Source organism: Lissotriton helveticus, chromosome 1_1 (genome assembly GCF_964261635.1).
Source record: "Lissotriton helveticus chromosome 1_1, aLisHel1.1, whole genome shotgun sequence".
Taxonomy (NCBI): domain Eukaryota; kingdom Metazoa; phylum Chordata; class Amphibia; order Caudata; family Salamandridae; genus Lissotriton; species Lissotriton helveticus.
Window position 1 is genome coordinate 2,064,201,965 of NC_136057.1, and position 24,509 is coordinate 2,064,226,473.

The window sequence follows — 24,509 nt, forward strand, 5'->3', positions numbered from 1 at the left end:
GCAACAAAAGAAAACGCAAAATGCCAACACTTTGCCGCCAGGTTCCCTCACCCACAGTCGCAGGGGAATGCGATATGGATGAACTGGTCAGGCAAATTTGCGTACGCTTTTCCGCCAGCCCCTCTGATACCGCTGGTGGCAAGAAAGCTAAGGCAGCACTCGATGACTCTCATCCTGGTTGCTCCAACGTGGGCGCGCCAAGCATGGTACACCACGTTCCTCGAACTCTCGGTGGTGCCGCATCAAAGACTGCGCCTCACGCCCAGACTTTTGACGCAGAACCATGGAGACATTCAGCATCCAGATCCGCAGCAGCTCAACCTGGCGATCTGGCTCCTGAAATCCTAGAGTTTGGATACCTTCACCTACCTCCAGAATGCATGGACATCATCAAGGAGGCAAGGAAGCCAACTACCAGAGCATGCTATGCTGCAAAATGGAAGCGTTTTGTCATTTACTGTACAGCCAATGACATCAACCCGCTAGATGCATCTATCCCTAACATCATTTGCTATCTGCTACATCTTTACAAGTGCAATCTAGCGTACACTTCTATTCGGATACATCTATCCGCCATAGCAGCTTATCTTCAGAATAGGCAGCATCTCTCTGTCTTCAGGGTGCCTGCCATTAAAGCTTTCCTTGAAGGTCTGAAACGAGTCATTCCCCCAAGAACACCGCCAGCTCCGGTGTGGAACCTCAATGTGGTCCTCACCAGACTGATGGGACCACCTTTTGAGCCACTGCACTCGTGTGAACTCCAGTTCCTAACGTGGAAAGTAGCTTTCCTAATTGCTATTACGTCACTAAGGCGTGTTAGTGAGCTACAAGCGCTCACAATCCAAGAGCCATTCATTCAGATTCATCCAAATAGGGTAGTACTACGTACTAACCCCAAATTCCTTCCGAAGGTGGTGTCACAAATTCATCTCAACCAAACTATTCACTTGCCGGCATTCTTCCAAAACCCACAAACGGTGGCGGAACGAATGCTTCATACTTTGGATGTTAGGAGGGCGTTGATGTACTACATTGACAGGACACAACACTTTAGGAAAACAAAACAGCTTTTTGTTGCCTTCGCACCACAGCACAAGGGCAACCCAATTTCCAAAGCAGGAATAGCCAGGTGGATTGTTAAGTGCATCCAAATATGTTATCAAAAGGCAAAACGTACCTTGACAATACCCCCAAGATCGCACTCCACTCGCAAATTGGGGGCATCTATGGCTTTCCTGGGGAACATTCCTTTAGAGGACATTTGCAGAGCAGCCACGTGGGTTACACCACATACCTTTACAAAACACTACTGTGTTGATGTACATTCCAAGCAGCAAGCAGCTGTAGGACAGGCTGTTCTCAAAACACTTTTTCAGGCTTCTGCAGCTGGCACAGGCAACCGCCGCTAATGGAGGGACTGCTATACATTTTATGCAAAAGATATGAATTTAGCAGCCCACATGCCTCGAACTGAATATGCTACTTACGAGTATGCATCTGTTCTTGGCATGTAGGGCTGCTAACATTCATATCGCCCGCCCTCCTCCCCGGTGCCTGTCGCAGCTGCAGACATACTCTTGTATACAATCATTAGCATGGACATCCTTTACACTTTACACTCCATCTCTGCCACAATGGCTAAAAACAATCTGGGGATGGAGCCGATGCCCATGCGCACTGTAGTCCAGGGGAGGAGCCACCTATCTCAGGATACTTCGAAGACTCTTCCAGGACAACAATGTGCGATCATCCGGACCCAACACTAGGCGGCGATCTAATGCAAAAGATATGAATGTTAGCAGCCCTACATGCCAAGAACAGATGCATACTGGTAAGTAGCATATTCATTATCCAACATCCTTCAGTTTGCTCTTTCTTTAGCCCAGCAGGGTTTTGCTGTTGCAACTGTGAAGGGCTGTTTATCGGCTTTGTCCGCATTCCTTTGTTTGCCAGATCAGCCTATTGTGTTTCGGTTCATTAAAGGCCTTACCAACAAATTTCCGCCTACTCCATTTATTGTGCCTCAATGGGACTTAAATCTTGTTTTAACCTTCTTGATCGGTTCTCCCTTTGAGCCCTTGCACAAGTGTCCCTTGAGACTTTTGTCTTTTAAAACAGTATTTCTTGTTGCCATTACCTCTGCAAGGAGGGTAAGTGAGCTTCAAGCTCTGAGTTTGAAACCCCCGTTCTTGACCATTCATGCTGATAGAATGGTACTCAGGACCAGGGCTGCTTTTCTGCCTAAGGTGGTAACTCTCTTCCACCTGGAGCAGTCCATTACCCTTCCTACTTTCTATCCTCCCCCCTCACCCTTCCAAGGAGAAGGAGCGGCTTCACCGCTTGGACCCTAAAAGGGCGGTGAGTTTTTACATCAATAGGACTAAAGACTATTGTGTGGAGGACCAGCTCTTCGTGGGCTCTGCTGGCTGCAGGAAAGGCAGAGGGGTGCACAAGTGCACCCTTTCCAGATGGATTATCTTGTGCATCCAGATCTGTTACTCTTTGGCCGGTAAGGATCCTCCAGAGGGTATAAGAGCTTACTCTACTAGAGCAAAGTCTTCAACATCTGCCTTGTCTGTAGAGAGCATTTTTAGAGCGGCAACTAGGGCCTCCCTCCACACTTTTGCGAAGCATTACTGCTTGGATTCAGAAGTGAGGAGGGACGGTTACTTTGCACGTTCTGTCCTTCAAGATTTTCTGGTATAAAAAGGTAGACACCCTCCTCCGGTAGTGGGGACTGCTGTGGGATTTTATTCACAAGGTGAGGAATCCACTGGCAGATGTATCCATCAGAAGAACAAGTTACTTGCCTTCGGTAACGCTTTTTCTGGTGAATACAGTATCTGCCTGTGGATTCCTCACTGGCCCACCCGCCTCCCCGTTGTCCACCCTTGTATACCTACAATGTTGATATTGTCCACTTCTGCTTTCAATGGAAGTGTTTTACTTAATTGGTTTTACACTGTGTGTGTGTTGGTTTGAATACTGTGAACTATATATACTGTACATATTTGTGTTGGTCCGTCCGGGTCCCTCGAAGGCACTGGGGAAAAAAAGCGGCAGAACTGACGTCATCACGCCAACTAGGCTCTCTTATGGCTCCAGTGACGTCAGCGGAGTCGCGAGCGGAGCCAGGCTTATGTGACGTCGTCCTCGTCTGCTTGGAGAGCTACAAAAAAAAATCGAATGCTGCTGGCGCAGGGGATATTCACAAGGTGAGGAATCCACAGGCAGATACTGTATCCACCAGAAAGAGCTTTACCGAAGGTAAGTAACTTGTTCTTTAGGCCTCTGTGGTTTTCCGTATCTGCCTCTGGGGTGAAAGATGAGAGAGCCCAGCCAGGGGGAGTTGAAGAACGTGGGCTCCCAACTATATAGGCTTAATATCCCCAGAGTGAGTAGAAGTGTCTCCTCTGCTGACTGAGGCCCGGCGAGTCACGGCCTCTAACATGAGGCGATCTCCTGGTTTTAGGTAGCAACGATAAATCATGGAAATCCCAAGAGGGGCGCTCAGTAGATCTCATACAGGTGAGATGTACTACGTCTGTTCAAAAGCTAATAAATAAAGTTGGTTAAAAAAATAAGAAGCCTTATGGTCCCAGATGAATTACAACTGAGTGTAGAAATTGTTTTGAAGACCATTTGTTCAGTGATGGATTTCTCGAGCAACCTACTCAAAGGTGTTTCCTTTTACTTTTTGCTACTTATTTGTGATACATATCATGACTGTTGATCTTTGGCATTAATCAAGTTTTATCAAGTTACTATTAATAAAGTTTTAAAATAAAACATGAACAGAAGCAACTACATAGCATTTAAAGCTTAGACACACACTATAGTGATCTTGCCTACCATGCATAAATAGCAGATACAGTATTTATGGATTGGCAAGCACATCTAGGTTAATTGGTTTTCAAGCTATTTGGTCACAGATAGGTTTCATATCTTTTTTAACTTAAGCCAGACTACTACACCATAGGATTTTCCTGCCCTCTAGCGATCAATAGGATTCTGAACCAGACTGACAAAAACATTACAATGCATTGTTTGCACAAATAACAAAGCACCACATACAGAACACTGTCTCTGAAAGCCCTAACAAAATGTAGGTGGTTTCTGTCAAGGATTCTAATAATCAAACCAGTAAATCTCCCTCGATCAAAGGGTAATGTGCTTTTGATAAACTGGAATGATCAGTGTTAAGCTCAAATACTCTAGAGCCAGGATACTCCTCATTGTGCCAGAATGACATTGTGAGGGTACACAGTCTTGCTACTTATGTATGACAGACAACACACTTTTGTGCAACCCAAATATACTAGCCAGGCTCCAGAACAGTGTTTCATCCTAATCTGACATGATTGAATTTGGGAACACAACGCAGAGGTATAGTTCATAAAATAGTCATCTGAAATTGCCAAAATCTTAGACATTTTGGAAAAGACTTTCTACTGGTTTAGGAGTGTGTTATTAAAGAGCAAATAATTTGCATAGAGTACCAGCCCCAAAGCTTCAATCCATTTTCCTGTTAAAAGTAAGCAGTGCTGCCACAGCTCCTTCATCTAGAAAAGTCAAAGTTCTCTTCTGTAAAGTTACATCTGTCAGCAATTAAGTCCTTCAGAAAGAATCAATAGAAAATCCTGTTTTATAATCCTGATTGTAAAAATAAGAAATACTTGGAGGGTTAAAAGTGTATCCCCAATTAGAAGACTGCCTCCCTCTAGGGAAATTAATATTTCTGATATCAACTGCAAACTCCAGATTAATCACCTTGTGAATTTCCCCAAGGGCCAGACTGGGTCTGGGAAACTTTCTTAACACCTTTCTGCACATTGATAGGTGGCATCATGGTCTGCCCTTGAGATAATGCCGGGCCTACTATATTCGTGCCACCTCCGTGTGCTGACGTTGATTGCTTCAGGGGTTTTTTCAACACCTTTGAAGGCGGATGCGGAGTTTGCTCCCTTACTCTGCCAGAATCCTGAGAATGATTAATTTTTCTTCAAATTCCATCAGTTTGCTCGGAACATGTCCCCACCTATAAAAACCGGGTTGAAACCTTATAAGGATTGCTATAAGCAGTGGTCAAGTGATAGATCCAAATGTGGTTTCTCCCTGGCGTCCCAGCATTACTTTCCTGTGATCGGTGTTCAAAGATGAACCTGAAAGCCACCTGCGAGCGCAAATCAAAGCTCTATATTATGGAGTACCAAAAGAAGTCTGAAATGGGACAATCTTAGTTGAAGTCAAGTGCATGGATGCACTCCCACTCCTCAAAATTGCTTCCATGACCAGTCTTCATCTAAGTCCAAAAAATATAAAAAAAGACAAGTAGTCCAAACACTGTTGCACTTTGTCCTGCTACTCCAATCATTTTAAAGTCGTGCCATGTGCCTGGGTACCTCTAGGTCGCTAATTCTGTCTCCAACACCTGAACTAATTCTAATCTTGATTCCATTGAACCAGACTTCCCTGTCCCTGGTGTGATGCCACAACAAATTAAGGAATTCAGAGAGGCCATGGACCAAATATGTGGTACCTGACCAGATCCCTCTTGAACTACTTCTGGCAGTAAGTATCTGAGGTTGCCTCCATTTGGCTACCATGAGTTGCTCTGTCCCAGATGTGGACTGTGCCTCTAGATTTCACCCCAAGGTCTGATTTGACTCTTCCTTCCGCTGAAGTCAAGACTAATGTTCTTACTGAGATGCTACACTTGGGGCAAACCATGCAAGAGTCTATCCTGCCATTCAATGAGGTATTAACAAGCTACTGTTGGGCACCTGGTCAAAACCAGGATCTTGCCTGCCTGGCAACAGTCAGATTGCAAGTTGGCAATTTCCTCCTGCTATTGCTGTCTTCCAAGAGACTAATGCTGCAAGCCTCCACCAACCAATTGAACACTGAAGCATTTCCAACCACACCTCCAGGTAGTCAAATCATGTGGAGACTTTTGCAAAAAGAATGTTCTACTCAGCCAGCCTTGCACTAAAGTCAGTCAACACCAGCAGTCTACTGGGTAGATAATAGCATGTGCTGTGGGACTGGGTGGCGGACATCTATCCTGCCGTCCCAGAAGGATGCCTAAAAACGCCTAAAACGCCCTATAAAAGATGGCCAAGACTCAGCGAAGTACTTACTAAAATTGGACCTGGACACAACCGACTACCTGGGTAGGAGATTCTTCAGTGACATCCAGCAGTCTCTGATAGACATGACCTCCAATGGGACCAGTGTCTTCAGAAACCAGGTGGATTCAGACATAGAGAAATTTAAGAACTGCAAGACAATTCCTCACTCCTGGGCTTCCTCTGCCAGTGTTCCAGTTCCCCCAAAAGTTTCACCTCTTTCGAGGCTTCGGAAGGGGCTACCAACCAAACCAAAGCCAGAACCTGCCTCAACAGGCTTCTCCGTCTTTCTGAGGCAGAGACGCGGGATCAGGCTGCAAGTGTCCAGGCCCCCAACTGCATCATTCTACCTAACTCAACTGCCCCTACCCTGCAGCTGCTGCAAAGCCACTTTAAGTACTCAGCAGCCACAATTGCCCATTGGAAGTTCACATCACCTTTTACCTTCCTGGGTGGAGGAGCAACAAATCTGACCCATGAATGCTCTAGCTTGTGGAAAATGCTTACCTTCCTGTTACTTCCCTTGGATAGGCCACCTACACCATTACGCCTTCCAAAGAACCACATGTCTATACTCTGAAGAAAAGTTCACGCTCTCATGGTCAAGAGACCATGGAGAGGATGTTGCCATCAGATCAGGCAGCCCGCATCATTTTCAAATCCCCAAAATGGCAATCGGACAAACCCCTGATGCATAAACTGCACTGGCTGCCTATAGATCAGAGGGTGGCCTTCAAGCTAGGTTGCCTCACGTACAAGGCTCTCCACTGCTCCAGCCCCGCCTTCCTGACCTCCCTCATCACTCCCTACCGCCCAAATCGCAACCTACGCTCTGCTCATCTTCAGTCGCTTGTCATACCCAAAACCAGAACCAACAAATTCGGTGGACATAGATTTGCCCTCTCAGCCCCGAAGTTCTGGAATTCTCTCCCCCTGACCATCAAATCAAGCAGCTCCCTCCTCCACTTCAGGAAGCTGCTCAAAACCTTCCTCTTCCCCCACCCTGCTAAACCTGCATAAGCCCCAGTCAGTGTATCACCTCTGTCCTACAGCGCCAGGAAACCCACGGTGTCAGTGCGCTCTACAAATGTCATTTAATAATAAAAGATCGGGACTGGCTGTTACTCCTGTTATTTCCTAGTGCCTTAATAGAACAAAGACCTCTGCCCCATCCTAGATATTTGTCCTCTGAACATCTTCCCCTGGAAGGCCAAGTTCAAAACCCTCACCCTGTCCCAAGTTCTGTCTACCCTGGATTCAGAAGACTAGGTGTTAGTGTTGGATGTACAGGATGCCCAGTTCCACAAACCTGTCCTGCAATCCCACAATCTTTAGCTGTGGTTCAAGGTGGACCAATAACACCTTCAGTTCGCAATGCTTCCATTTGGCCTTACCAGTGTATCTCCAGTGTTGACAAAGGCGACTGTGGTGCCGCAGCCCATCTGCTGAGGTTTGAGAAATCAGTCTTCCCATCCCTCAACTGGTTGCTGAGGTCTGGCATGCCTTATTTGTAAAACCCCCTGTAGACAATAGCCAACCTGTTGACCTTGTCGGTCTTCTCCATCAGCATGCCAAAATCGCTTCTGACTCCCTTCATCAGAGCCATTCTGGACAGTGCACTTCTGAGCCTTCCCCCTGCTCCAACAAATCCAGAACTTTCTGGCTATTATCCCTATGTTTAAATCTTTGACCTGGATCTCAGTGAAAACATCTCTAAGGCTTCTTGACCTCCTGCATCTTTCTTGTGCTTCATGCCAGGTGGTCCATGCAGGCTCTGCAGTCTGGTCTAAAGTTTCAGTTGATTCAGTACCAAGGGACCTTTCGGCCTATATCTTTATTGCAGATGGTACAGGTTATCACAGAAAAATCAACCTCCATGTGGTACTACAACAAACCGTGTAGCATGAGGTTGTGGCACTTCCCTGATCGCCTAGCACAGGAAAGATCTTTAAACGCCAGGCATCTTCTGCATCGGTAGTGAAGTTGCGGTGCTCATATAAGCACAACCCCAGTGTGCTGACATCAGTTCCTTTCTCTGCCAACTGCGTGGATCCAGAGACCCACCACTCATTTTTTTAAACCAATTTTTTTTTAAAACCTTTTGTCAATTATTTTGAGCGATTGATTCCAGTGTGCTAGGGATATGTCCCCTGCAAAACCTACAATTTACATTTGTGGGGAATGTCTGACAGATATGTGTCTGATCCCTGACCTGTGTCTGTGGCCTGCGGTCAGACCACAACTCCAAAGCCTCCGTTGAGTGCAAGCCAATGCACCCCAAGGCAATTCATGCGTGGGGATGAAACTCCTGACGGCACAGCAGAAGGGGGCTCTGCCATTCCTGATCCCATTACTGGGGTAGATCTCTGTGTCGTTCCAAGTCCTCTTCCTCCAAGCCTGGTAAGTTCAAGACTTACCTGAGGGTAAGTCCCCACCCAGACACCATGCTCCTAGGACCCCCCCCACCTGCACATCGCCTGTGGGGTGTTCTGACCCTCTCCACGCTACCCAGAGTTCCCCCAGAACGACACCTGCCTGTAGGAAGCTGGCTCTGCATATACTAAACCAAAGTAAGGTATAGTGTGCACAGAGTCCAGGGAGTCCCCAGAGGTATAGCAGAAGCTAAATCTGAAAGGGGCACGTTAGTGATAGATTCCTTACCTTAGAATATCCCCAGGCGTCAGACTGGATCCAGAACGTTTTTCGTCTGCCGTACCCCTGCGCATCGGTAGGTGGCATTGTGCGGCTCCGTCGCTGGCGTCGTAAGCCCAGAGATGAAGTCACGGAGACTACTTGGGCGCCACCCATGCACGCTGACGTCCGTTCTTTTTTTTTTTTTTTTTTTCCGCGCCAACAAGTGCAGATCCGGTTAGAGCACGTACCCTAGTCACTTTTTGCCTATTGTTTTCGAGACTTTTGTCTCTACTTCTTTTGAGTATTTGACTCCTGGTGCCACGTAGGAATGTCTGTGTTTAAATCCTGCCGGGCCTGTCGCCGTACGATGTCGGTGTCCGACCCCCATGGCGTCTATCTCTACTGTCTGGAGCACGATCATGACTCTCGATCATGTTCCGACTGTCTGGCCATGGCTTCGAAGGCTTTGCGGGAGTGGTCCCGAAAGCTGCTGGAGGCCAGGCAGTAATCTCCGTGCCGTTCGAGGTCCAGGGGTGGCTCGAAGGACCGACCGCGGAGCAATCATCGCTCCTCGGGGTCTAAGTCTTCACCCTCAGAATCGGGTAAGAGAAGTCACAAGAAAAAGTCGAAGAAGCGTGTTCGCTCTCTTAAGTCCCCCCCCCCTCAGTCTCCGAACGCAGACGAGGGGTCCAAGGAGTGCTTCCCCTGCGGCTCCATTGGAGCCCGGGAGTCCCGTGGCCTACCCAACTTATCCGGGTCCGTCAGCGACTCCGGCCCTTGCCCGAATTCCCGGGCAATTTTGCCCCGGCTTAGGACCTTAATTGAGACATGGCGCCGGATCGGCGCCGCGCCGTTGGAGCACTTGTTTTCCCATGTGCCTCCCCCGCTGCTCCCTCCCATACCACGGGCTGTGGAGGAGGGGGATAACTGAGGGGTCGGAAGACCCTCCTGCACGGCAGTGCGAGTCAGAAAATGAGTGGGTGGAAAACTCTGAGGACATAGGCGGCCTTGACCTCTCCTCCGAGCCTGGATTTATGTATCCTCCCACCATCATGAAGGAGGGCGCCACGTATACCATGGTGCTCCGTAGAGCAGCTGAGGCTCTTGACCTTGATCTGCCTACTGTCACTCACAAGACCAACCTCCTTACTGAGGTGCTTCAGCCGGCAGCAAGTTCTATGGAACCTCTGCTCCCGTTTAATGAGGCGTTGATTTATGTTTTGAAAGGCACCTGGTCTAGGGCAGCCACTGGGGTTCCTGTGGATAAAAACGTGGCCAGGTGTCATCGCCCGGCCCCGGGTACCCCGGCCTTTCTGACAAACCATCCCACTCCGGAGAGCCTGGTCATTCAGGCCTCCACTTCTCAGAGTGCGTTCCCTACTTACCCACTGGATAAGGAATCAAAAAAAGCTGGAGCAGTTTGGCAAGAGGCGGTTTTCCTCTGCCAGCTTGGGGCTGCGGTCAGTCAACACCGCATGCCTTTTGGGCCGCTACTCTGGCGCTGTGTGGGACACAGTGGCGCAGAGACTGCCCCAGTGTCCGGAAGAGGTTCAGGCTGTGCTTTCCCAGGCGGTGGCGGAGGGAAAGGATTCCGCGAAGTTTGCCATTCGGTGTGGCCTGGACACCGCGGATTCTTTAGGGAGAGCGATCTCCACAACTGTGGCTCTACATCGCCATACCTGGCTGCGGTCCACTGGGTTTTCGGGGGATGTCCAGAGTTCCCTCATGGACATGCCTTTTGATGGTACTCGCCTGTTTGGCGATAAGGCATCTCGAGCTACGGCCAAGCCCTTGGGTCTTACCACAACACGCCCGGCCATGTCTACCTTTCGTTCCTTTTGTGTCCACGGATGGGGGGCCCCTGCCCGCTCGTTCAGTCAGAAGCCTACGCAGAACCAACCTCAGCGCGGCTGTGGGCGTGGAGGCCGCCGTGGTGGCAGAGGGGGCCAGCGTGCGGGTCAATCCTCCTCCGCTCTTGCAGCATCCGCCTCAAAATCTTCCTAGTCTGAGCTTTGGGGTGCACCCCACGCCAGCGGGGGGCAGGATTAGACATTACCTCCCCCACTAGCGTTCTGTCACTTACGACAGGTGGGTGCTGCAACTCGTCCGGAGGGGTTACTCCCTACCCTATGAGTCTACACCCCCCAGCCATGCTACCTCCGTTCCACCGCATGTCAGATCACTTTGCGCTTCTCCAACAGGAAGTCATGGCCCTCTTGGCCAAGGGGGCCATCGAGCGCGTTCCTGGGCTAGAAGTAGGACGTGGTTGTTATTCCCACTACTTTCTGGTCCCCAAGAAGGACAAAGGGGGCTTTAGCCCCATCTTGGACCTCAAGAACGTCAATCGCTTCCTCCGCAAGAAGTTCAAAAAGTTCAGTCTGGCTCAGGTCTTGGCTGCCCTCGACCCTGGAGACTGGATGGTAGTGTTGGACTTGAAGAACGCATATTTTTACATCCCTAGCCTGCCGGCCCACCGGCGTTGCCTGCGGTTCACGGTAGGCCAGGAGCATTTTCAGTTTGCCGTGCGCCCCTTCGGCCTTACCAGCGCCTCTCAAGTGTTCACGAAAGTGATGGCAGTGGTCGCATCTCACCAGCGCAGGTCAGGGGTGTCAGTCTTCCCCTACCTCAACGACTGGTTGTTGAAAGCGGACTCTCTCCAAGCAGTTGTCACCCACCTTCGGACTACGGCCGACCTCCTGCATTTGCTGGGGTTCTCCATCAACGTGCCGAAGTTGCATCGGAGTACCTCTCAGAGGCTCCCCTTCATCGGAGCGGTTCTGGATTTGACGCGGTTTCGGGTTCATTCTCCCGAGCAGTGAGTCTGGGATATTCAGGCTATGATTCTGATCTTTCAGCCTCTATCCCGGGTTTCAGTCAGGATGACCCTCTGGCTCCTGGGCCTGATGGCCTCCTGCATCCTGCTAGTGCAACATGGCAGATGGCATATGCGGGCTCTGCCGTGAGACCTGAAGTTAAAGTGGGCACAGCATCAGGACAACCTGTCCGATCATGTCCAGATCTCGGAGGGCACTGCACTACCATTTTAGTGGTGACTCTCGAATCGCCATTGAGTAGGCAGATCCCTCACCCTTCCCCCAACCGAGTACACAGTGGCGACGGAAATGTCCCTCCTGGGGTGGGGAGGCCACTTGGGAGAGGCGGAGATCAGAGGCCTCTGGTCTCCGGCGGAGTCCCAGCTCCATATCAGCCTTTTGGAGCTTCGGGGGATCCGACTTGCACTGGAAGCATTCCTTCCCTTTATCCGGGGAAGTGTGGTGCAGGTGTTCACGGACGACACCACCACCATGTGGTATTACAACAAACAGGGTGGGGTGGGGTCCTGGCCCCTATGTCAGGAGGCTCTGCGCCTCTGGACATGGCTGGAACATCAAGGCTTTACCTTGGTGGTTCAACACCTGGCAGGTTCTCTGAACGCCAGGGCGGACAAACTCATCCGCCGGTGCTTGATGGATCACAAATGGCGTATGAACTCTGACAATGCGCAATGTCTCTTTCAGCAGTGGGGAGAACCGTGGTTAGATCTATTCGTCACCGCAGAGAACGCGCAATGTCATCAGATCTGTGCGTTGGAATTTCCAAGGCGGCACTCGCTCGGCAATGCTTTTCGACGCGAGTGGAGTTGCAGTCTATTGTATGCCTTTCCGCCTAAACCACTTCTGCCCAGACTGCTGAAGAAGATTTGGCGCGACTGGCCCAAGTCATCCTTGTGGCTCCGGATTGGGCACGAAGATACTGGTATCCCGAGCTACTCAACATGGCTATCAATCCCCCGATCCGACTGCCTCTTCGGGAGGATCTTCTGTCGCAGCATCAGGAAACGGTCCTCCACCCGAACCTGTCCAGCCTCCACCTTCATGCGTGGAGATTGAGCGACGACAGTTGACAGCTTTTGATCTTCCTCCCGAAGTCTGTGATGTTGTTCTGGCTGCCAGGCGTCCCTCCACTAAAACTGTATACACCTGCAGGTGGAACAAGTTTGTGGCATGGTGCACAGCAAAGTCTGTGGATCACCTTTCTGCCCCTCTTTCCAAGGTCCTTCTGTTCCTTCTTTCTTTGGCCCAGCAGGGTTCTGCTCTGGGCACTATCAAAGGTTATCTTTCGGCCATTGCCACCTTTCTACGGCTACCAGATCAGCCTTCTCTTTTTAAGTCCCCGGTTGTTAACCGTTTTCTGAAAGGCATTACGCACACATTTCCTCCCGTGCTGTTCATCTTGCCTCAATGGGACTTAAACCTTGTTTTGACATATCTGATGTGCGTCCCTTTGAGCCCCTTCATAACTGTCCTTTGCGTCTTCTTACTCTCAAGACGGCTTTCCTGGTAGCTATCACATCTGCCTGAAGAATGAGTGAGCTCCAGGCTCATTCTTCCAAACCTCCTTTCCTTTCTGTTTATCCGGACAAGGTGGTTTTGAGGACCCATCCTTCTTTCTTGCCAAAGGTTGTCACGCCCTTCCACAACGGGCAGACCATCACTTTGCCCACCTTCTTACCACCTCCACATCCTTCAAAACAGGAAGAGAGACTCCACCGTCTGGACCCAAAACGTGCGCTCTCGTTTTATCTGAAGCCCACACAACAGTTCCGGGTGGATGACCAGCTGTTTGTTGGCTACGTGGGCGCCATAAAGGGTTGGGCCGTGCACAAATGGACCAACTCTCGGTGGGTCGTTCCCTGCATCAAAGCCTGTTACTCGTTGGCTAAGAAGGAGCTTTCTGTGGGGCTGCATGCCCATTCTACCAGGGCAACAGCATCCACTACTGCCTTGGGACGCAGTGTTCCCTTGCAGGACATTTGTCAGGCAGCTACGTGGGCCTCGCTGCACACGTTTACCAATTACAAGGGAACAATGGTCCAAAGCAGTTCATAGATAAAGAAACTAGATAATAAGACCAGCCTAGATGAGCTGCTTATATGTTTGTCCACGTCCAGCCGGACATGGAATTTATTTTTAACAATGAAGAAATATTTGTAGATCGCATTACAAAATTTGTAAAGAGCACAGTCCTGTGCCTTACAGTAGAACAGAAAGTAAGTATAAGAGAGGAAAGGTTATCAGGCAAGTAAAAAGAAGAGCAAAAACTGGACACTTTGAGATCGATAGTACAAGTGTGTTGCCAGAGTAGTGTACACAGCAAGAGACTCCGTGACTTTCTGCTGTAATCTTATTCACAGACCCACCACCGGGGTTGGTATTGCTGGGGTATCTATTCTAAGGTAAGGAATCTATCACTAACCTGTCTCTTTCAGATGCACAAGTTACTACTTGTGTAACAATATATCTGTAAGAGACATTAGTTAGTGATAGATTCCTTACCGCCCCAACCATCCTCCCTGTTCTGCAAACTGATTTCTAGGGTTAAGGTCATCCCTTTCAGGGCCCTAGTTTCATGGCACCAGTGGTCAGTTTCTTGCATGGCTCTGCTTTACTGGTGCGGAAAGTCATGTACAGAACTGACGTCGGCGCACATGGGTATTGCCCAAGTAGTCTCCGTGACGTCATCTCGGCGCTTACGACGCCAGCGACGGACGCAGAGCCGCATGACGCCACCTACCGACGCACAGGGGTACTGCTGACAAAAAACTGTCCGGATTCAGTCTGACGCCTGGGGATATCCTAAGGTAAGGAATCTATCACTAACTAATGTCTCTTACAGATATATCATTACACAAGTAGTAACTTGTGCATTAGGTAGTACTAACAGCTCTCTTTCTGTTAGTGAGGGCAAGCAGTTAGGCTTATCCAGAGGGTGTGTTAAGCATTTATTGTATTCACTCATTCATGGACTGATTACACACACTCAGAGACAAAATCCAGGCCAATTAGGTAAGTATAAAAAAAGTATAATAATGTTTTAATTTAGAACCAAGTAGAATTTGTTCAGGTAAGTAAAATATAATCTCAAATGCAAGACTGTTCAAGTAAACCCAGTTGTGGTTGAATTTGCAGTTACAAGTTTGTATACATTTAAAATGCAGTCTGAATTATACAGTAAGTACTGTCCGATTACTTTTGGATTACTTTGGACTACTTTGAGTACTGGGGGTGGTATGCCTAGGTACCACACCTTAGGAAATCTACATACAAGGTTGGTGCAAATGTTTATACTTTGCAATTGAGTTCACTTTTCCCCATGCATTAGCAGTCCCACACTTAACCATTTTTCAGGACTTCTTCCTGGACGTGCAGCACCTGGTGGGATTTCTGAAAGCCAGGGTGGACGAGCTCACCTGCTGATTCCTTGTGAATCACAAATGGCTTCTGCAGCCGAAGGTGGTGCAAGACCTCTTCTGAAATGAGGGGAACCTTGACTCCATGTATTCACCACAGTCAAGAGTACGCAATGTCAGCACTTCTGTACATTGGAGTTTCCAAAGTGATTCTTGCTCAGAGACTTGTTCTGTTTAAAGTGGAACCTGGGACTCCTGTACACCGTCCGACTGATCCCACTCCTGCCCAGAGTTCTCAAGAAGATCAGGACTGACTGGGCCCAAGTCATCCTAGTGGCTTCCGACTGGGCAATGAGTGTGCTATCCCAAACTGTCTGAGAATGAGCATCTGTCCTCCGATCAGGCTGCTTGTTCATGAGGACCTTCTGTCATAGTAGTAGGCCCAAACCTACACAGGCTTCACCTTCATGCTTGCTGATTTAGAGGCAACGGTTAAATGCCTTTGATCTGCTTCCCAAGAACTTTCATGTCATCTTGACAGCCAAGTGTTCCTTGACAAAGACTGTATACCCATGCCATTTGGAGAAATTTGTGACTTGGTGCTCCTCTTGCCAAGTCAACCCGCTCCAAGTCCTCTTGTTGGAGGTCTAACTTTTTGTAGTGTTGTTAGTCCTGCAAGGCCTTGCCCTGGGAACCGAAGATTACCTGCATCCATATGTTTTTTTTTTTTTTTGCAGTTGCCGGATCAGCCGTCATTGTTTAAATCACTTGTTCTGACTCAGTTTTAAGAGTTTGCAAAATTTTTTATCGGCCTACTTCTTTCATCATGCCCCAATGGGACCTTAATTTTCTCCTAACGTTTCTCTAAGGCTCACCTTCTAGGCCCTGCATAGCTATCCACTCAGACTCCTACCCATCAAGACAAATTACATAATGACCATTCCATTTGCCAGGTTCTTCTGACACATGCCTCTTTTCTGCCGAAGGTAGTCTGTCCCTTTCATATTTGCCAGAACATTCTGCCTACATTTTTCGCTATGCCTCATCTTTCTAAAGAGGAAGCGAGACTCCAGCGCCTGGACGCAAAGAGAGCTCTTTCTCTCTACAAGGAAAGCACCAAAGAACAGTTAGGTGTCAGACACGAGAAATGTGGAGATCCAATTAAGTGAGCCATTTAGAATTGCCAGGACGTTATCTCGCATACCAAAATTATTCACTAATGTTGAAATAACAATGTTCGGATTTTTTTAAATTATGTAGAAAGAGATTCCTTCAAACCAGCAACGCACCTTGCCTACAAGTAAGATCGTTTTGTCTAAATTCTTGAAACTGTATGAAACCAATGAAGAAAATTAGAACAGTTCCTTGGTCGCAGTCTCTTAAATACTTGGACTGGCAAGAAGTAGAATACTTTGCATTTCAGAACTCATTTCTTAAAGGCATGCAATGAAATTAGTACTCAGGCTTTTTTCTTTTAGAGGGAGGGTGGGCTAAGCGCACGAAACACTAATAATTTGTGTTCCGATTACCTTACATATCCTAATATATTTGTAAAATGACTGCATATCTTTGGTTCCTTTTCAGCTTGTACGAAACCGGATCTCACAAGGAAGATCACTACTTGGAACCCGTTTACAGAGCAGAGACCTTCTTAGACAGAGACTATTGCATGTCCCAAGGCACGAGTTACAATTACCTTGACCCAAACTACTTCCCAGCAAACAGATGACGTGGGACTCCAGTGGACAGCTGGGATGGCACCCTCTTAAACCTTGGCACCGTTGCTAATCCCCCCATGCAGTTCGAAGAGAGTCTAGTCTTTTCCAGAGTCGCCGCTCGTAGCATGACCGGTTCCTGGGTATACTTCTCAACCTCCAGCACTGTGCTGCCCTGCCCTAGTTCTAGGTCCCTGAAAAGCAGCTGAACATTCCGAGTGTGCAGAAGGCTTCGCCGGGAGGTCGACCCTCCCCTCCTCCGCAGCGCTGGCAGGTGGTGAAGGATGAGCCGTGGGGAGACCGACAACGAGCACACAGTCAATTCCAAAGGCTTTCAACTTCAGTCATATGATAGAGAGAAACTAAATATTTATAATAAACCAGTTTAGTAGCTTGCAGTTTGTTGTGAAATAGTTTTTTTGCACAGAAACTGACTTCTTTAGACAAGGTTTTAAAAGAATGACACTGTTTGCTTGTAGGATATACTGTATAAAAGAACGTTCTGATCCTTGAATGGTTCATTGCCGGCTGTCGTAAAGTTTGAGCTGCTTAGATGCCATTTTCGTTATCCTTTTACCACCATAAATTGTTCCTTAACAACAGTGAAGCACTACAGGTGGCAACCCTGGTACTGCTTCTTTACCAGCTTTTGGTGTATGAATGTTCAGAAATTGTCACTCAGATATATTTTTTAATTGTAATGTTAAATAAAAAATGATCATGTGATGTGTACAAAATACGGTGAAAGTGCCAGTGGTAGTAACTGTGTAAAGTCTCAAATACTCAACATGAATGCCCACAAAATAAAATACACAGCCGTTTACCTCTGCGTTTGGAGTTGTCAGAGCAGCTCATCAAAGAAATCTGCGTAAAATGACTCATACATACGGTAATAAAATTTCCCCCTTTTGTAGTCTGCACAAGATCCACAGAAGATTGTATTTTTATTAATATTTAAACAGGTAATTACATTTAGTCTGTGCAGTGAGCAAAGATTCACATGCATTCTTTTATACTGCTGGATTTTGTTGTGGATCATCTAAAACATTTTGTATGTTTTTGGTTTCTTCTAATCTGTGTATACAGTATGTTCCTAAATAATGTTAAAACGTCAGGAGAACTGTGACAAATAAACGATGTGGATACAGTCTGTTTATACATAGAATGCTTGTTGTGATTCCTAAAACTCATCGTCATCGGGTGAGCCTTTTCTGTGAGGCAGTTATCCAAATGCGCCTGGGAAAACCTTGATGTGTCTCCCTTTGCCAAACATGTCAGTGCTATGATGTGCCCCGGTTAATTGCCACATCACTATGATGTACAATATATATCCAGGTTAACAGATATGACCGTATATGGCACAGTGCACCAATGTTCCATCCTTGCCCCCTCTAAAATGCCCATCAATGGCATGACATATGCCTTTGTTTGACAATGCAATTATAGGCTCTTTAGCTCCAACCTGCCGGTCAGTATGCCCTATGCCTGTCCATGCCATGATGTATTCACTTATCTCCACATGCCAGTTTGTTTTGATGTGACAAAGTCACTCGCTTGTCAATCAATTCCAGAATGGGCCCCATTTATTTTTCTGCATTGTAGCCAGTACCACGATAAGCACCCAAACTCTTCTGTACCACTGCCCCCAGCTTTCCTCTCGTGCAACTAGCATCTTGCACCCTTCTGTTGCTCTGTTAAAACATGGAGTTGATTAACATGGTCTTCTGAGGCCCTTGAGTCAGGCTCAGCAGGTCAAGGGGCTGGGGAAAGGAACAGCAAGGGCAGGTAAGAGAAATTGTGCTGGTTTCTGTCTCACCCAAGTCCTTCCTCCCGCCTGCTGGTGGCAAGGGGGTCTTCAGTGCTTTCAGAACTATGTAAAGCTCCGCCCTGACTTCCAACGGCAGTTACAAGAGAAGTGCTGCTGCAGAATGCATCCTCAGTCCATCCACATATGCAAAGCATCACTCTAAGTGGAAGGAACTAAGGTAATTGCCTGAACTGGGTTCAGTTTATCGTCTTCTGGAGTGCCGTGTTGTTACAAGTTGAGTTGTGCACATAAAGGCCCTATTGGCCTGTCTCCTCTGAATGGAACACAGTGAGGGCAGTTTGAGATGTTCACATCTTCAGAGACTGATGCTTTGTCTGCTCGCTTGCTTTTTCATTTGCTGAGGTCTGTTCATATGTTTTATTTGAAGACCAGTGTAGAACATTTAACAGTACTAAAGCAGGGCCATCAGTTGCTAGGTACACTAAATTCTTGATATGTATAAAGAAAACAAGATGTTCGAGGCATATGAGCTGCAGATTGTACACTTAGCAATAGATCCCACCTGGTGTTGGGCTCGGATGATTGCAGGTTGTTGTCATCTTGGAAGAAGTCTTTGTAGTCACGAGATAGATGACTCCTCCCTTGGACAATACTGCGCATGGTCATCGACTCCATCCTCAGATTGTTTTTTTTCCGCCACTGGGTTCGGATGAAAGTTTTCCGCTCCGGCTAGAAAAGACACTTTTCGACATTTTCGCAGAGAACTTTTTAAATAACCAACTTTCGACATCGAATAAACCTTTCGACATCACAGCTACATCCCGGTACCTCAACGCTGGCCGTTGGACCTATCGGCGCCGTACGGCCTACGCCTCATGGACATAACTCCATTCAAGAGATGCCCGGTATGTCGAGCAAAATTCCCTCATAGCGACCATCACGAGGTTTGCAACCTCTGTCTCTCGCCAGAACACGACACGTCGACCTGCACAGCCTGTGCCTCCTTCTGATCGAAAAAGACCATTCGGGATCGGAGGGCCCGTCGACACGAGATGAGGAGATCAGCGCCAGAACCGGAGGACATCATTGAGGAGGAGATCGTCGAAGAAGACTTCTCCGAGGATGAGAACCCACTCGAAGATATCTCCGAGGACGAGGCTCCACTCGTCGCCGAGGAAGACTCGCCTGCTCTCCAGATCATATCAGGAGCAGAGGACTCGGACGATTCGATTCCATCTCGACAACCCTTGAGTACCTCTGCCCCTGCACAACAGACACTGCCCAAACCAGAGGCAACGGTCAGCACTCCGCCCATGGGGCCCAGTCGAGACCGAAATTTACCCTCCGACGCCCCGCCTTCGGGCTCGACTCTGAGTAAAAAGACTACTCCTTCCGGTGCCTCGGCACTGAAAAAAACACATGTGCCAATTCCACCTCCTCCATTGGCACCGAAACATCCTTCGACACCGAAGGACACTTCGGCACCGAAGCCAACACGCCCTTCGGCGCCCAAAGACTCTTCGGCACCCAAACCTAAACAGACATCGGTGCCAAACCCAAAAACAGTAACGGACCCGAAAGCTTCGACTCCGAAACCATCCGGTTCCAAAAACAAAGATGGGAAGATAGACTCCGGCGCTGCAGGCCCAACAAAACCTGTCTCCACGCCGAAATCTTCAATAGCGGTACCAAAGACCACAAGGCCTGATACAGACAAGCCTAAACCACCTTCGGCATCGAAGAAATTGCCACAGGACTCAATCCCTCCTCCTAAGGCAAAAAACACTAAACAACCACTATCGGCACCTAAGAAATCGGCGCCGAAGAGGATTATACAAGAGGAAGAGCTATTTAGACCAGATCCAAAACAGAAAGAGGTCTATATCAATCCAAAAACTGGACATGTGGAAGCAATTCCTCACAAAAAGAGACCAGCAGACACACCACTTCCAACTGTGGTTCCTGCCAAAAAGGATTGTGCAACTTCTCCAATGCACCCTTCCTCTCCTTCACCTTCTTCCTCTCCTAGCTCTCTATCTCTACGTTAACCGACCGTACACCACATTCATCCCAGACAAACTGGTTTTGCAGAAATGCGCATCTTATTGCCTAAGGTTGTAAAGTCATTCCACGACGGTCAAAACATCACCTTGCTGGCATTTTCCGCTCTGCCTTACACCCCTAAGAAGGAGGAGAGACTTCATCACTTGGCCCCCACAAGAGCACTGGCTTTCTACTTTGAACGTACCAAGGAACACTGGATGGATGATCAGCTGTTTGTGGGGTTCGGTAGAGTGAAAAAATGCAACGCAGTGCAGAAGAGTACCATCACCATCTGGATTGCGCTCTACATTAAGATCTTCTAAACACTGGCCGAAAAGGAGCCTCTAGAAGAACTGTGTGCTCTTTCTACCAGTGCAAAAGCAGCTACTACTGCGTTAGCATGCAGAGTCCATGACCTAGACAACTGACAGACCACTACATGGGTGTCCCTCTGTATGTTCACAAAGCACTATTTGAGCGGTCAGTTTCGCAGGGATTAATAAACGGGCTGCAAAGAGTGCAAAATCAAAAGCGTGAAGGAATACATCTAGAATGACTCCTAGTGGATGACTAGATCAAAGTGGACGGCACCTGCACAAACTATACTTAAGTACGGTTTGAGGAGAAGGACGGGAACATGCACCCCATCATATCCTCCAGTAATATGCTATCAATAACTGCACACATGATGAACCAGGTGACCTACAAAGGCCTAACGTAGAGGCAGGTACATTGCTGTCAAGCACTTAAAGCGGTTTAACTTATTGAACTCTTCACAAAAGGCATAGCACGATTATAGGCCATACAAGAAATGTTATGAAAACCAAAGAATATATACTGGTCTTGCCCTAATGTCCATCGAGTTGGGGGTGAAGTATTTCAATCATAGGGTAGTTCCAGCATCTTTCGCACACAGACATTCTGCCTACCAGCAAATTCTGTAAAGTAACAAAGCCTACCTATAGCACTGTGTACATTATTTACATAAATATTAGTGAACTAACAGAAGTTGGTGTTCGGTGTTTGGTCACACAATCTAGAGTATGTTATTTTCTGTACCTCCTGGTATCCAGTTTTAGGCCATTTTTGGTGGGCACAGACTTTCTGTTTGTTTCGGTCTTATTTATCTGGGCACATGGTTGTATTAACAAACATTTGACAATGTAATGGATTGGGAAGTGGTGGAATGGACCAGCATGCCATGTATTTAGATATAAATTAATGTGATTTATGGACAAAATGTCTATTGGCGAAAACGATTAGTTTCTTTTCTGCATATAATTGGTAGCTACTTTGAAAATAAACTTCCTAAAAATGAAAAGTTGCTCTAGTCACAAAATGTGTTTTTCAAGAAATTTGCAAGCTGGTAAATTAAAATCTTTGATTCTGCAAACGTGAGTTGAGAAATGCCCAAATGCTTTCTTGTTCTCATTTCATTGGAGCAGTTCTGATCTCCAGCCAGACAAATACATTCTTACACCAGATAGGATAATAGCCATCAACCAGGCTATTGATCGTTTCTTCGACAACAAGATTGACATTGTCAGTTTGAGACTTCAGGAGTTATTTTCCTCTCTTAGACTCCATCTGAACACTGGTACCGATTTTGAGAACACCAGCCAAAGTTTATCCTGGTACACCCATTGGTTCCAACCTTGAAACGGTGTGGACATTCCCACAACCTGTTGGTGGGATGCCTTTTTGCATGCCCCATCCGTAGCCTGCGGTCAACTCCTACTTTTGAGTATGGCTGGCCACACTGTGGTGAACTCAATCAGTGCCTAGGTAGACAAGAAATATTTGTCACTGTATGTGGAAATGTCAGTGCTGAAGGCAGACTTCCTGATGCTGAGGGCCTTCCTGCCACAGCTGAGATCCAGGGTAGTGATGGTTCGAAGAGAACACATCACTACCTTCTTTTACATCCTTAATCAAGTGCCCCCCCCCCATGCAGTCGCGTTTCCTCCTTATCTGTATCTCAGAGTCTTCCACAAGGCAAATATCTCCTACCGCGAGGCTCAACATCACTAGAGGAAACCGCGTAAGCATCCAGCCCAAGACTTAGATTCTCGGCGTCAACCTTTCATAGGCTGATTTGCTACCAATCATAATTTCAAGTACAGTTTACTCAGTGAATTGGTAGGGGATGATAGTCTGTGACATGTTTTGATAATGGATTGGAGTGTTTCTTTAAGTTTACCCACCGCACCTCCCGCTCCTTTGAGTACAAGTATTCTGATGAGATCCGGGATAACCTGTTGTTCACAGTGGAGTTCTGGCATGAGCTTGCCAAGTTTGGCACACAGAGCTACTTCTTCTGCAGAGTACACATTTTCCTTACCCAGAGCTGGCCCCTTCTCACCATAGAGCGAGGGAAGGAGGGTGCTACACTAACTACCATCACTTAGATTGACCTTCTGGATTTTGAGGATTGGCCTCCTATTGGAGCAGGATCGAAACGGTTTTCCATGTGGCTGGTCTCTGGCTGGAGTGTCATAGGTGGTGAAAAACGATTAATTGGAATGTTGGCCATTAGCAGTCATAGTGGCTGGGAATCATTCAGGCATCCTTGGAATCATGTTGCTGTTGTCTTTCAAACCTAGGCCTCTCCTTGCAGAACCTGAATCTGCTGGTGCCTACCAGAAAACCCATTCAAACCCAGTACTAAAAAAATTGCCATTATTCTGCTATTAGCCCTCTGTCTGGAGAATCCTCCATGATCAACGAGACTGTTAAAGTGTAACGCACCAAAAAATGTTTGAAATGTGCAACGACTAAGTCCCGTACCCCCCTAACTCATTATATTTTCCCCATCTGGGAAGCCACTGAAATTATATAAAGGGTTTTGCAACTCTGTCCCTTAATTCTACTGTGCTTTTTTTGTTTTGTTTTATTGGGGATGCAAAGTTCTTCTGACTCCTTTTAGCCTGAAATGCTATTAGTTTCACATAAATAAAAAAATAGTTGTTTTGGCCCTCTTCTAAAGTGACCAGGCCCCATTTGCTAAGGATTTCCTGCACAACTTGGACATGAATGGAGCCATGCGGTTTTATGTTAAATGAACCAGGAATGTGTATGCGTTAAATCACTTTATTGTGACTTTTGGTGCAATGATGCTGGCCTGTCGGCTGCTATGGGCACTATTGGTAGATAACAATCAGGCATATGCATCAACAATCGGTAATACATGTCTGTAATAGCGAAAAATAACGAATCGCTATGAAGGACATGCAAACCGCGATGCATCAAAATAATCGCTAAAAATTACCAAATCGGTAAAAATCGCTATTAAATACCGAAAGTATGACAGCGAGAGTAGCAAATACCGAGTTAGCTAATACCGAATCGGTATTAGTGAATCCGGTATTAGCGAATTCGGTAATAGCGAAAACGGTAAATTTACGCGACGCCTCGGAAGCAGGCCGATGACATCACAACCAGGAAGTAGGACAGCCACGCTGCATTCAGTGTTCAGAGTAGCACAGAGGAGGAGGCAGAGCACAGGAGTTGAGGACCCTGACAGAACCAGTAGCAACCAGGACAAGGCAAGCAGGACAAGATGAAGGAGGCCCCCCAGCAGGGAAAGGACACACCCCGAAAGCGAAAACGCAAGTCCTAATAGAGTGTGTGACCAGCAACAATGACCGACTGTTTGGGAAGTTGTCGCTGAAGGTGCCAGAGGCAGAAAAACGAAAGATGTGGCTGCGCATCAAGGACAAGGTAAATGCCTGCGGAGTCACCCACCGCAGCATCGACGACCTAAAAAAACGCTGGTACGACCTGCGTAAGAGGGCCAAGGAGAAGATAGCGCAGAGGGTCAGGGATGCTGCTGGCACAGGAGGGGGCACATCCAATGTGACGCCTAACACAGCCCTGGAGGATCTAGTGGAGTCCACCATAGAACCGGAAGCTGTTGTGGGGGTCACACGTCTGGACACCTCTGGTGCTGCGGAAGGAGGACAAGGTAAGAAGCATGGCAGCGTAACAATGCAGCGCGTACTAAGTCCCTGCCCAATCCCCCATGCCAGACC

General features: G+C 47.6%; 1 protein-coding gene across 2 annotated transcripts in view; it reads left to right on the forward strand.

Annotated features, from left to right (window-relative positions):
• Positions 1–17,829, forward strand: part of ZZZ3 (zinc finger ZZ-type containing 3) — a 557,158-nt gene extending 539,329 nt beyond the window's left edge. Inside the window, exon 12 of one of the 2 annotated variants that reach the window (XM_078645214.1) lies at positions 16,537–17,829. In XM_078645214.1, the coding sequence (XP_078501340.1) occupies positions 16,537–16,681 (145 nt within the window). In that variant the 3' untranslated portion in view covers positions 16,682–17,829. The remainder of the gene's footprint in view (positions 1–16,536) is intronic. The other variant, XM_078645225.1, reaches the window with a different exon arrangement.
• Positions 17,830–24,509: the final 6,680 nt, after the last annotated feature.